Source organism: Procambarus clarkii, chromosome 67 (genome assembly GCF_040958095.1).
Source record: "Procambarus clarkii isolate CNS0578487 chromosome 67, FALCON_Pclarkii_2.0, whole genome shotgun sequence".
NCBI classification, from domain to species: Eukaryota; Metazoa; Arthropoda; class Malacostraca; order Decapoda; family Cambaridae; genus Procambarus; species Procambarus clarkii.
Window position 1 is genome coordinate 18145973 of NC_091216.1, and position 14941 is coordinate 18160913.

General features: G+C 44.8%; 1 protein-coding gene across 8 annotated transcripts in view; it reads right to left on the reverse strand.

Annotated features, from left to right (window-relative positions):
• LOC123767760 (terribly reduced optic lobes) overlaps positions 1–14941 on the reverse strand; it is a 354074-nt gene that overhangs the window by 95143 nt on the left and 243990 nt on the right. For 4 of the 8 annotated variants that reach the window (XM_069310630.1, XM_069310627.1, XM_069310626.1 and 1 more), the window contains one exon: positions 5887–5991. The exons of the other annotated variants lie outside the window; for them this stretch is intronic. In XM_069310630.1, coding sequence (XP_069166731.1) covers positions 5887–5991 — 105 coding nt within the window. The remainder of the gene's footprint in view (positions 1–5886; positions 5992–14941) is intronic. 8 annotated transcript variants of the gene reach the window in all.

The following is a 14941-nucleotide window of genomic DNA, read 5'->3' on the forward strand; positions in this document are numbered from 1 at the left end:
CTGTAATTACTACCCTTGGGGCCACCTTCAACAGGTCACCCCGAGATCTAGCCCCGTTATGTCTTTTACTGTTCAGTACTTGGCCGCCCTTGGTGTCAACTGGGGTCTTTGTTGCCCGTGTTTGCCTCTGGGTAGGAGTAGTTTTCATCACTGATAGGGGCACGGGGTACTGCATAGCTAGTTTTCACCTCTTACAGCGGCTGGCTCTGTTCCACCTGGGTACGTTGTTCTCTTGCGGGGTTTTGCTTTTGATCTTGTTTTTCGGCCTGGTGAGGGGGTCTGCCTTAGAGGTTGCCCCTTCTGTGTTGAGGTGCATATATCTATCATTATATCTATTCTCAGTTTTTGTGTGGTTGGTGGTACCCCCTTGCTAGGGCCCCTGTGAGTGGACACGTCCCAAGGCTTCAGCTATTAGCAGATTGTTTGGTAGTCTTGGGCACTGGCTTGCAGTACCCTGTCTTGGCTTCCCTTAGCGTGTTAATAAGGCCAAGGGCCCTGGGAAACCCCACAGGGCTCTGTGGTCTGATGGATGTGACCCTTGAGTCCCCTCTCGCTTCATGCGAGTCGGAAAGGTTGTTCTGTCCCCTTGGCTCTGGGGGACAATCACTGGTTGTGCCTCTGCCATGCTGTCTGTTGGTTCAGTGATTCCTTTGACCTGGAGTCATGCGACGTTTGTTGCCTGTACATGCTCCAGTTCACCCAGGCTACTGATCATGATATGAGGGTGCAGGTGGTAGCTGCGTTGCATACTAGGTTTAGGTTGCTGCAACGCGCTAGGTTAGTTGCTTCCCTGTATGCCCCGAGACTGTCCCGTTTTGGTTTTAGGGACCCGGATTTTGGGGTGGGAGTCGCTTCAGCTCTGGTTCCATCCTTCCCCTTCTGTTGTCCATCCGGTTCCTCGCCCTTGCTTCCGGCTCCGAAGGGTCTGAAGGTTTCGGAGACAAGGCAGGGTTTAATTGGTGTTGAGACTTGGGCAGTCTTGGGAGTCCCCCCTTCTGGGGTGGTGGTGGAGGCATTCAAGCCTGGTCCTCCTGCCAGAGCTTCTGGGTCTGACCAGTGGTCCCCCTTTATTCCTACTTTTTGGCTGCTCCTGCCTTTTCTTTAGAGGCTATGGGTGTATAGGACAGCTCGGCCCTGGATCCTTGGGGTGAGGTTCCTGGGGCAGGGGAGGGGTTGACTTGGGGGCCTTGGGCCCTGTTGTACACTGCTTGGGTTTTTATACCCTTGGAGCAGGGCTTGGTGTTATAGGGTGTGGGGTTCTCTTTTGCTCCCTCCTTGTACGAGTTGGATTTGGCGTCTACCCCTCCCTGGGTTTGGTTCCGTGGCCCCGACAGTTCTTCGGTTCCGTCTTTATGGAGATTTCCGGCTTCTCGAGTCCAGTCACAGTGGGTGCAAAAAGCCCTTGCGGCTTACCTCCTGCGCAACCTGGATTTTGCTTTCATTAGGGATCCGCGTTTCTTTGTGTCTTTACTGGGTTTGTTACGAAGTTCTGGAGTCGTCCTGGTTAGCAGACTGCCCTTTCCTCTCTTAGGAAGCATTGCCTTTGGCAGCGTGTGCATTGTATGCGCTGTTGGAGCTGTTTGCGCCGCTCCTGCGGAATGCAATTTCGCGTTATTTTTGCTTCTTGGCTAGCGTATCAGCAGGCGGTGCTAGCTTCTTCCTTGAAATCCGCTTGGGCACTGGCTCTTCGATTGTCTTCGCCCTCTTGTCTGTTGCTGTTTGCAGAGTCTGCGATGATGCAGTATCTGCAGGAAGCTTCGGTTAGTTGCCGTCCTATGTCGGAATTGATGGTCCTCTGGGGGGCTCATGGGGGACCATCAGGCGTGGTCGTGCCAGGGCTCGGGGATTTTCTCTCGTGGTAGGCCAGTAGTGTCAGATTTGGCGCCGGCGCAGTCTTTGGTGCTGTCTGTTTCTGTTCGGCGCAGGGATTGCCTTTTGTGGCGTTTGCGTGCTCGTGCGGTGCATTAGCACCTTTCACGGTTCGTCCCATTCACGGGGGCAGTGGGGGGGGGGGGGAGGCTTGCTCTGTTTGCTCGCACCTGGTGGGACCAGGTGCGAGCAAACACCTGGTCGTTTTTTGGGTCGTTTCGTGCAGCCTGTGGTGGTGTTGGGTGGCGGCTCCTTCAGGAGGTTTCAGGCTGTAGGGCAGGCCTCTTCTCCTGTGCTCTGTCAAGTTGTCTCGGAGTGTATTCACTTGGGCGTGGTCGAAACGTCCTCATCCCTCAGGTGGATCTCCCGCCTGTTTCCAGTCCCGAAACAGAACTGTGCATACCTCCGGTTCATTCTGGACTTGTCTCGTCTAAACCCGTGGGTTTATTGCCCCTCATTTCGGATGGCTACTCTTTCCCAGGTCTGTCTTATGTTGGAGCCAGGCACTTGGATGGTATCCCTGGACCTCCAGCACGCGTATTGGCACATCCCGATTCATCCGCGGTTCAGGGACTGGCTCGGTTTTGTGGTGGGACATCGAGGTTACCCCTTTTGTTGCCTTCCATTCGGCTTGATTCTAGTGCCTTGCATTTTCACTCGCTTTACAAGTCTCGTCTTTTCACAAGTCCCATTTGGTTTCCTTTGAGGTTCAGTCGTGGCTGGGTCTTGTGTGGGACATTCGGACCGCTTCCTTGTCTCTTCCTCCAGCGACTCTGCTTCGTCTGAATTGCCACCTCGGTCTGTTTCTGAAGGGCTCCCGGGTAACACAGGGGTTGCTCAAGGATTTGTGCGGGAGCCTGAACTTTGCCATGATGGTCTACCCGCCGGGTCGGGTGTGGCTTTGTCGGGTGTTCTGGTTTCTTAGGGGAAAAGTCTGTCTGTTCCGCCTCTCTTGCGATCTCTGGGTTTGACCTCCAGGGGCCTTTCATCGGTTGCTGCGTCGCCAGCTCTGTTTTTGGATTTTTCGGGGATCACTACCTTGGTGCCTACCCAAACCATAGCTCGATGTGTTCACGGACGCGTCGTCTCTTGGCTGGGGCTTTGTGACCAGTGCTCACTAGGCCGGCCAGGGGCAGTGGGTTCCATCCTTCCATCAGGCTCACAGCACGGTATGGGAGTTCGCGGCTGTGTGGATGTCACTCCGAAGGATTCGGGTCTTTCACAGATCGAAGATCCAGCTCCATTCGAACTGTTCCCTGATGGTTCATTGCCTGAACCACAGGGGTTCGATGCGGTCCTTGGCTCTGTGGTGCTGGTCGCTTCGGGTGACTCGTCTGCTGAGTTCTTGGGCTCTATGGCAGTTCACATTCGGGGGGTGTCCAATGTCCTGGCAGACAGCCTGTTCCGGTTCATTCCCCTATCCATGGAATGGACGGTCGACGCCAACTCGTTCCGTTGGCTCTGCCGGACATTTGGGCCTCCAGAAGTGGATCTCTCTGCGTCGGCATGGTTGACCCATCTCCCGGTATACTGTACATGGTGCCCTTCCCCGACTGCGAGGTCGTCGGTGTTAATGCCTTCAGGCAGGACTGGGCGAGGTGGGGTTACTTGTACCTCTTCCTCCAGGTTCAGCTGTTGCTCCAAGTTCTGGCTCGCTTGGAGACTTACCAGGGAAGAGTAGTCCTTTTGGACCCTTGGTGGCCGGCCCAGCCTTGGTTTCAGGCTCTGCTTGCTCATTATCTGAACCTGAGGGTCTTCTCATGGCTCCCGTCTCATTTAGGAGATCGGTCATGACAAGATCGCGAAGATTTCTCCTCGACTCTTCGCATCTTGTCTTTCTGACTCGAGACTATCACCTTTTGTATGGGGCACAGGTGGCTTTGTTATTGGTCTCCCATCTGCGTGCCTTGTCTCGGCAGCAGTATGCGATTTCCTGGCGGTCTTTCCAGTTTTTCATATCACTGCGTAGGTGTACTTCGGTCTCTGATAGGGTTGTTTTGTCCTTCCTGTTGTGGTTGTTTCAAGACCGTCATCGTAAGCCGAATACTGTCGCCTCCTATCGTATGGCACTGGAGGAGCCGCTCCAACTTGCGTTCGGTAGTGATGTTACATCTGTTTCGTTCCGCAAGTTATATTGTACATTGTTTCACCTCAGGCCTGCTTATGCGTCACCCGAGCCATCCTGGTCCTTGGACCAGGTGTTTTTTCCTCTCTTCTCCTCGGTTTGTGGTGGCCCCTTCAGTTCAGGATTGTTTTTGCAAGGCTCTTTTCCTGTTGACATTGGCCACTGGGGGTTGGGTCAGGGAGCTTCATGCTCTCCTCCGGCGCAGGAGTTTCTGCTCGTTTGGTCCTGGTGGTAGGTTTGTTCGGTTGCAGCCGTCTCCTTTTCTGGTGAAGAATGAGACTGCTGCTTTCCAGAAGGAGCTTTGGGTTGTTGATGCTTGGTTGGTCAGGCTAGGGGTGCATTATGTCTTGTCCAGTTGCGGCTCTCCGCTGTTGTTTGCGCGCCACGGCTTTGGGGGCCGGGGATGCACTTCGGATTGATCCGGTTTCCCTTCTTCCCTGTTCCTGGGCTCAGGTTTCCCAGGTCGTCCACAGGATTATTAAGGCTAGCCAGCCTGCGGTCTATCCTTGTGCCCACAACGTGTGTAAGTTTGCTGCTTTGGTTGCTATCTTTGGCAACACGTCTTGGGTTGACATTCGGGCACAGGGTTTTTGGAGGTCTAACTGGGTCCTGGCCGCTTGTTACCTTGTCAATGTCCCTGGTCCTTGTAGGGCTTACATTGCATTGGGTCGGCGGTTGCAGCCAGTTGTCTTGGTTTCGCATTGAGGAGTGAGGACTGACCGCTGTCTGGGTAAGTCCCTGTTTTTTCTTGTCTTTGGGTAGTTAGTTCTGAGGAGCCGACAGTACTCCCCCGAGAAAACCAGTGTTGAATTCAATGAAACGTCATTCTCTGGGCGAGTCCTGGAGGTTCCCCGGCATCCCTCCCTCCCTCCGGTAGGCGGTGTTTTCGTGTATTTTATCATCCAGCCTAAGAACTGAAGGATGGATTGCTGGCGTGGGGGTCTGGGGCTTCCCCATTCTTCTTCCCGGGGAGGAGGGGGTTACACAGACAGCGGCGCGGCGACAAGATGGCATCATGTTCGTTTGCTAATTTTCAATTGGGGAGTTCTGTGCATTCGTTCGGCTTTCAGTAGCAATAGTTTCTCTAGAATGTGTTTGTTTGGGGCGCCTACCTTTCTGGGTGCCAGATCCAGTCGATGGCAGCTATAGAATGCTCCCAACCACACAGGTGTTTCTATAGGTCATTGCTCCTCATGCCTCTCTTGAGGGGGCCAGGTACTGGCTCATGATCCCCGGTAGGCAAGAACTGTGTACATTGACTAATGCCAGAAAGTTATACATATTCACTCAGCCTGGATAGCTCCAGGGAGCCGACGGGGCTTCCCCCAGAAAGGAAATATGACAATTTGAATGTCAAGTGATTTAAAAACACACCAGGTACTAAAAAGCTAAAAAGTAAGATCTTAAGAACTAGACTTAACTCCTCCATTTTCAGCAACAGATAAGTAACTCCCCACTCAGATTATGGATAGAAAATTCAATTCAAATGCCCGACAGGCAGCTTAGTTCGCAAAAAGCATTAAATGTATCATGTAATTAAACAAATTTATATAATGTACAGTAGTTTCCTACTTTATCAGCAAGTAATTAATATTTTTAATTCTAAAATCCTTAGGTATATGTTAAACAAAATAAAAGGCAATAACACAGAAAATACAAATTGAATACTTCTTACAGAAAATTTAGTATGTTGACATAAAACATCTAGAGTAATCAGGATAAAAATACTATTACAGGGTAATACCAAAATAGGTTCTTATAAGGTGTCCCTACATAACTATTATTACAAAATATATTCCCCCCAAATCTAAAACAGTATGCCACATATACAATAACACTATACAGAAGATTCAACTTAAAGTACCCCCTCAGCTGAGATGAGAGCCACTTACCCTGACAATCCTTCTCATCAGCAGCATCTTTACAGTCAGGTATACCATCACAGATCTTGTGTTGAGGTATGCAGAACTTGTTACCACAAGGAGAGTCAGAGCATGCTACCACCACAAAATGTTACGCCAATGTCAAGTAATCAGTTAAATTAGCTTAACAGATTTTTTCACGTGATGTCTCATTCTATACACATTATAGAGATGAGAATCATGGAAGAAACCTTGAGGCTTAATTCTTCTGATAATTGCATGCAATCTACTAAACTGTTAATTTAAAAGGCATATTAAGAGAAAAATAAGAGTAGACATCTAATATAACAGCTAACAGATGTTATTTGAAAGCACTACTTATTTACTGTGTGATAATTAGTGTGGTATTATTTAAATGCTGCGATGAAATGTTATCACAAATTATGATATTTGAAAGAGTTTCTGAAGGTAAATCCTAGTATAATACATGAGCAACTTGGTTTAATATGAGTTTAAAACAAATTGAAATTTTCCCTTTTGTTAATGTTTCCTTATTTATATTTTACACTAAATTAATCTAAAGTAAAACATAACCTCTCAATCACTAATGAATCAAAGCTAGTGGTGCCACACAGCCTTGAATATACCTTGAATAGAGTATGTCAATTTTATTCAGTTGCTCAAACAAACAATTATATTCTGCAGTCAATGTTCCTCAACTAACATTTTAATGGATAGCATTTGTCTAAAAACTATTTAAAAAATCTGATAACTGTATATAACAAAATATATTGAATCAGTAAATAAAGCATGGGCTTAAGAGATATTAAAAGTTCATAATTAAGTTTAGGAATTATATACATTTCACAAAAGTATATAATTAACCAAATATTAAGAAAATGTTTTACTTTTACAAAGTTAATATGATAATTTGTATCAGAAACCCATAGCCAAATCATCGTGCATTTTATGTATGAAAAAATTGAAATAGCAGAAAGATGAACATGAAAAGCACAAAGCTACTTTATAAGCAGAACACTTATATGCTCCATAAAGCAAGCTCACTCATTGCCCTCTGGACAGGTACATCACAGCAGTGAAGATGACAGTCTACTGGCATAACAGGAACCTTATCTAACATCCCTTCTTAGATATATATGATACAGTACTAGGAAGGAACTGATTAAAAGTTCAATAAAAAAAAGAATGATTACAGAAAATTTACTTAAAAATATTGAAGAGCCTTTCCAAACCCTACATGGTATCATATGAATTGCCAAGAATCACACTGATCAAACAGTAACTTTTCATCCAGCAGCATTTCCCCATATCACCAGAAGGCAGCATCCTAAACACCACCAAGTCCCCAGCCTCAAACCCAGTCAAATTCTGACTGACACCAACAGTAGTTTCAAAGTGTTATATGACACAGAGTACTGGGAAGACGAGACACTACAAGCATAGTTCCCATCCTGTAACTACACTTTAGTAATTACCCGGAACAGCTGGTGTTCAACAATAATGCCTTGGCAAAAGATCAGAAGCCACAGATCTGCAAATGTAAGAGTCAAGAGAGATGCTGCAGAATCCCACTGGGGAGCAAAATGGTCTAGGAAGGTAATATTGACCTCGAGTCCAACGTGGGAAATTTCGGAGACTAAAATACTGTATACCTTATTGATAATTTGTATGTACAAGCCAAGGAGGCCTGGTCGACGACCGGGCCGCGTGGACGCTAAGCCCCGGAAGCACCTCAAGGTAAGCCTTCCTTATTTAATCATTATAATAAATAGAGGATAGCTGTCAGGGTAATTATACCATATGAGAATCCTCTATTCTGCACCATGCAAAGAATTGCGAATTCCATAATTGTGAAACCACCACAGTGACAACAGAAGTGTTGGTCAAGTACGGCAATGTGAAACTCATGAATAAAAGGGGCAGAGACTGTGTTTCATGGTTCATATACAGCAGAATCTAGGCTCATTACGATTGGGTAGAAATAAAAGTCTAGGGACCTGGGTAAGAATTGCTTACTGATCCTAACTAAAATGATAGCTAATTTAGGGCAAGGAAAGACAAGGGTAGTTCATAACTAAAAAAATACAAGCACCTTAAGCAAGGCCAGATATTAGGGAAAAAACAAAACTAATCCAAGTGGACCAACAAGGAGCACTCAATAAAAATGCCTAATCCTCAAACAAAACACCTAGGTAATGGAATTGAAGTGGGAATTGCAAGTGGAGGAACTGACAATTGAAGCACAAACCAAATGAGAATATAGACGGAAATTCTGGATTACTGACAGTCACAACGTGTATACAAGGTGTTCAAAATATATATACAGCCTTAGAAAGTACACAGCATTCAAGTACTGCGTGTGAATTTAAGATATGTAAGAATGAAACAAGGCATTTAACCACAGCCAGTCTTGAGGCTGCCTAAACATCACAAAAGTCAGGAAGCATGTGATAAGTTTTGAAACCGGGAACTTGGTTTTGGCATTGGTGCTGCAATCAGGTGGTGGTCACAAGAAATGGGCAGATAGTAGATTGTAGTTTGATCAGGGTACCACTTAATAATCCCTGTGAAGTCTAGTAGGGCCTCTCAATGGCCAATGACGAAATTTTCTAAAACTACTGAGTTGAACTGTGCTTCTCTCCAGTGCTTTCCTAGCACCAGGTGTGACCCAAAAGGAACCTTTAACAAATCCACATGAGCCGTGATGAGGGTTCGAACCTATGTGCTGGGTGTTACCAGGCATAGGAATATTTAAAGAAATCCCTGCTGCTTCCTTGGTCAGTGCCCTCACTGTTGTGATCCTGTCCAATAGGACATTTAGTGTGCTTGCCTTAGAAAGCATCTGAATGGAATAACTCAGAAAAGGAGAATATATTGTGATAGAAGGTTAGGGTTTATATATTACAAAAAGCGAATCACTAGTCTATTAACCATCATTCACACTATATATCATAGATAAATATCATTCAATGTAATTGATACAATATAATTGTGTCATTCACACTATATATCATAGATAAACAAGCACTACCACACTGCAGCACAGTAGCATCCCACCACTTCACAAAACCAAGTCTTCAATGATCATTGTGAATTATCATTTACAGGACATATTATAATAATAGCCACTCGTAGGTACCACAGCCAATTTCATTATTCATTTCCAGTTATTGGAGAATGTAGTCACACACAGACATATGCAAACTGTGTTGTGTATATGGAAGCTAGGTGGATACTGGTGTCATGTAAAAGGAGATGATATGATTACCACTTACGAAATACTAACAAGAATCGACCAAATTGACAAAGAGGAAGTCCTGAAACCGGCAACTTCAAGAACAAGAGTACACAAATTCAAGCTAAGGAAACAAAGGTGCCAAAAAAAAAATTAGAAATTTTTCTTTTGCAAACAGAGTGGTAGACGATTGGAACAAGTGAGATGGTGGTGGAGGCCAAAACCATCAGTAGTTTCAAAGCGTTATACAATAAAGAGTACAGTACTGGGAGACGGGACATCACGAACGTAGCTCTCATTCTGTAACTACACGTAGGTAATTACAAGATTTAAAGAATTCTGATAAAGAAAGAGATCTAGGGGTGGTTCCAGATAGAAAACTGTCACTTAAAGACCACATAAAGAACAATGTGCAAGGAGCTTATGCTACACTTTCCAATTCCAGAAATGCTTTTAAATACATTTAAAATGCATTAAATAATACAGTCCCTGTTGTGCAGTTGTAAAGCACTTGCCCAGTGCTTCACAAGCGCTTTGACCTGGGTTTGTAACTGGGCCGGGGAGGATAGACCAGGCACCAATCCTTAAGAGTAGCCTCTGTTCATCCAGCAGTGAATGGGTACCTGGTTGTTAAATGATTTGGTGGGCTGTATTCTGAGGAAAATTAAAAAGCTCTATGCATGCTAGTGGGTTTACAAGAATGTAAGAACTCTTGTATATATGGGTATAAATAAATAAATAACTAAACATGGATGGCATAATACTAAATAAATTGTTCATGACCTTGGTGAGACCAAAGTTGTAGGGTGACTATATCTTAACACTTTCAATCTCCGTTAACACCGCTGGAGTAAACCGTTTTTCTCTCGAGTCCAATCCGAAGATGCGAGCACCATCCACATTTTAAAATATTTGTTACAAATGTAAATTTTATCCGATCAATCTGGGAGTGGTTTTAAAATGAGCGCCTTTAGATTGCGCACAATTTGATACCTAAATGAAAGATGTAACACGAAAATTGTTATAAAATTGATTGATGTCAGAACACTGAAAAGATTATAAATACTTTTTGCGTCCAAATTTTACAATGTTAAAATTCTATTTATTGTGCTATTATTATGGGACTAGTTTTAAAATGTGCATGTTCAGATTGTGAACAATTTGATACCAAAATGTAAGATGTAACACAAAAATTTATGTCAGAACATTGGAAAGATATAAATAATTTTGTGATGATGAGCATCCAAAATTAAAATATTTGTTAAAATTCCAATTATTGCTCTATCATTATGGGATTAGTTTTAAAATATGTGCCTTTATGATGCGAACAATTTGATACCAAAATGAAAGACGTAACATGAAAATTGATGTTATCAAACTGAACGAGTACTGTATATACATTAGGCTGCGGCATGCCAATTGGTGCTTGATCACGAGTAACCTTTAGGCTTTGCTGCGGGGAGTCATGCCGGGCTTTTGGACATTATATGCATATACCCCTGCAGGGAATTTAATTGTGAACACGATGATACCAAAACAAACGACATAGCACGAGAATTAAGGCAAGAAAACTGAAACGAATATACACATTGTATTGATTTTGCGTGGTCACGGGTAATTTTTGCCAACTTTAGGCTTTGCTGTGGAGATTCACGCCGGGCTTTTGGACATTATATGCATATACACCTGTAGGGAATTCTATTGCGAACACAATGATACTAAAACGAATGATGTAGCACGAGAATTAAGGTGAGAAAACTGAAACGAGTACACACATTTCAGTGTCACCACACGCTCACCCGCACCGCCAGGAGCATGAACTCAAGTTTTTTGTGTGTTCGCCCGGGGCGTGAAAGTGTTATGCAGCACATCAGCATACTCGAAAAGGTGCAAGTTATGCAACAAAATGGCTTCCAGAACTGAAAGACAAGAACTACGAGGAGAGGCTTACCTGCTTTATTATTTTTTTTTTTGAGATATATACAAGAGTTGTTACATTCTTGTACAGCAACTAGTACGTGTAGCGTTTCGGGCAAGTCCTTAATCCTATGGTCCCTGGAATACGACCCCCACGAAGAATCGATTTTACAACCAAGTACCCATTTTACTGTTGAGTTAAACTGAGGCTACAGTTAAGGATTTGTGCCCAGTAAATCCTCCCTGGCCAGGATACGAACCCATGACAAAGTGCTCGTGGAACGCCAGGTGAACTTCTTACCACTACATCATGGAGACTGTAAAGTTTGATACCTGCTTGATGGGGTTCTGGGAGTTCTTCCACTCCCCAAGCCCGGCCCGAGGCCAGACTTGGTATGAGGCATTAAATATATCAAAGCTAGAAGATAGAAGAAAAAGAGCCGATATGATCACCACATACAAAATAGTAACGGGAATTGACAACACTGATGAAGAATTTCTGAGACCTGGAACTTCAAGAACAAGAGGTCGTAGATTTAAGCTAAATGCACAAAGCTGTCGACAAAATATTAAAAAATTCACCTTCCCAGGGTGGTAGTCATTTGGAATAAGTGGTGGTAGAGGCCAAAACCATCAGTAATTATGACAAGTTCTGGGGAGATGAGGCACCGTGAGCATAGCTCTCATACAGTAATTACACTTAGGTAATGACATACTACAAGAATGAGGAAAAGAGATGTTCTTTCAATGCTGGTTTTAATATTCCAGATGAGAGATGAGATATTTGACATTCAGTTTCTTCCTTCCTAGAGAAGAAGCAATCATGTCCTCTTGTAGATAAAATATGCAATGTGATACAATCTAGAGAAGAATGGGGGAGAATGCTGATATTGTAACAGTTAATCAATTCTATTTCAAGAAAGGACACTATGGGGAAACCTAGCAAATAATATAATGAGCTTCATTGGAAAGACTTATTGCTAGGCAAGGAAGTAAATGAAGTACTGTATGAAGTACTGTATGAAGTACAAATTCTGTGAAATACACGAAGGACACAAAAAATTTATACCAACAGAGATGCAGAACTGGAAAAAAATTGGTTCAACAGAAATTGTTAGAGTGAGAGGGAGGAAAACACAAGAAAATGGGTACAATATAGAAAGAGGAAAGAGCAAGAAACAACAGTGAGGAGAGAGGAAGAAAGGAACTTTGAGAAAGGGGTAGCAGGCATATGTAAAATCCAAACCAGGCTTTTTCAATAAATTCATTAAAAGTATGCTGCATGTAAAAAATAAAATCCAGAGATTGAGAATGGGGAACAGAATGACAGAGAAAGAAAAAGAAATATGTGAAACACGAAATGAATACAGTAGTTCCAACGAGTTTTTGTTCAAAATGAGGTTTCAGAGAACCAGACACAATGTCAATTCCAGAGAACACCATAGAGTACATAGGTGTTTCGAAATGAAATGGAAAAAATACTCAAATAGCTGAGAAGAAATAAAGTTGTTGGACCAGATGGAGTTTCACTTTGGGTGCTGAGAGAATATGCAATTGAGCTGAGTATTCCACATCAACTGATATTCCAGACATCTATGTATGCAGGAGTCTTAACAGATATATATATGGAAAAAGGCAAACGGTTCCAATCTACAAAAATCAGAGAAGACGCTCTAAATTGTAGACTCATTTAATTGACAAGCACTGTGTATTTTTTCTTTTAAAACTAAATGGATAGAACACCTGGAGAGAAATGATGTAATAACAGACAGGCAGTATGGTTTTCAAATAGGAAGATCCTGTGTAACAAATTTACTTAGTTTTTATCATAGAGTCTCAGAGATTCTATAGGAGAGATTGTTGGATTCATAGTCTTTATCTAGATCTGTGAAACCAGCACTGAATGCAATGAAACGCCATTTTCTTGGTGAGACCCAGAGGCTCCCAGGAGCTATACCGGGCTGATATGCATATATTAGACCATGGCAACAGTCAATCGATGGAGTTTTAGGCCTACTGGGGAGTGCCAGAACCTGGCCCCCTCAGATGAGACATGAGGAGCAATGGCTTACTAGACACCCCCTTGTAATTGTAAGCAGTCTATGTCTGCCATCTACCTGGTCAGGCACCCAGAAAGATAGGAATTCCAAAACACACTACAGCTGGTTAAAAATTGCAAACCGAAAGTCGAAACACCAAACAAAACTCCCCAATCGAAAACAAGCAAACAAGCATGAAGTCACTACAGCGCCGTGCCACTGTCTGTGCAACTCCCCCCTCCCCAGGAGGGGAAAGGGGGGGAAGTCCTGGACCTCCCGCGCCGGCTAGCCAACCCCAGTTCAGAAGCCGACTATCAAAAACAGAAATACAAAAAAACACCGACAAGAGGGAGGGAGGGAGGGATGTGAGGGAGCCTCCGAGTCTCATCTAAAAAAATGGCGTTTCATTACATTCAACGCTGGTTTTCTGTGGAGAGCCCCGTCAGCACCTCGGAGCTACCTAACCAAAGATAAAGGAAACGAGGGACTTACCCAGGAGGCAGCCGATACTCGCTCATCAACTCGAAGTTGAGACAACTGGCTGCAACCTGTGACCCAAGACTACACACACCCGAGAAGGGCCAGGAACATGAACGAGGTATCATGTGGCCAGGACTATGTTCACCCTCCAAAAGCCCCATGGCCGAATGTCACCCCAGGACATTACCAAAAAAATCAGTCAAAACCACGAACTTACAAATGTCATGGGCACAGGGATAGATCGCAGGCTGACCAGACCAAATAATCCTGCAGACGACCTGGAAGACCTGTGCCCAGGAACAGAGAAGAAGGGAAACTGGGTCAACCCAAAGCGTGTCCCCTGCCACGGAGGCCGAGGCATGCAAGGAATGGTGAAGAGCTGCAACTGAACTCAAAACATGATGCACCCCCAGCCGAACCATCCAAGCATCAACAATGCAAAGACCCCTCTGGAATGCAGCAGTCTCATTGTTTGCCAGAAAAGAAGGAGACAATTGCAAATGAACAAACCGACCACCAGGACCAAAAGAGCAGAAACCCCTGCGCCAGTGGAGAGCATGAAGCTCCCTGACGCGACTCCCAAAGGCCATTGCCAACAAGAAAAGAGTCTTGGAAAAACAGTCCTGAACTGAAGGGACCACCACAAACCGAGGGGAAGAGAGAAAAGAGAGCACCCGTTCTAAAGACCCGGACAGCTCAGGCAGTGCATGAGCAGGCCGGAGGTGAAACAACTCCTGAGAAAACTTGTAGAACAAAGGAGAAGTGACATCCACCCCAACCACAAGCAGAAACGACTCCGCCAGCGATGCAAAATATGAAGTAACAGTATTCGGCATAAGATGACGGTACACTAACCGAGAGAGAGAAACGACAAAACAAACCGCTCAGAAATCAAAGACAACCTACGAAGAGACAAAAGGTGCCAAAAGGACCACCAGGAAACTTCATACTACCGCTGAGACAAAACTCTCAGGTGGGACACCATCAACAAAGCCACCTGATCACCATACAAATGTTTATAAACCCACGTCAAAATGACCAGACGCGAAGAGCGGAGGAGGATCGAACAAGCCACTTACCGGACTGGACCAATCTGCTGAAAGAGGCGGAGCCGTGGGAAAACCCTCGGGTTCAGACACTGAGCACCAAACGACTGAAAACCGGGCTGGGCCGGACACCCAGGGGGCTAACAGGACTACCCTACCCTGGTAAGTCTCCAAGCGAGCCAGGATTTGGAGCAACAACTGAAATGGTGGGAAGAGGAATAGTTAACCCACCTCGACCAGTCCAGTCAAAAGGCATCGACCTCGACAGCCTCGCAGTCGGGAAAGGGCGCCGCATATACCAGAAGACTCCTTGGTGAAGTTGACACAAAGCCCACATCCGGGCACCC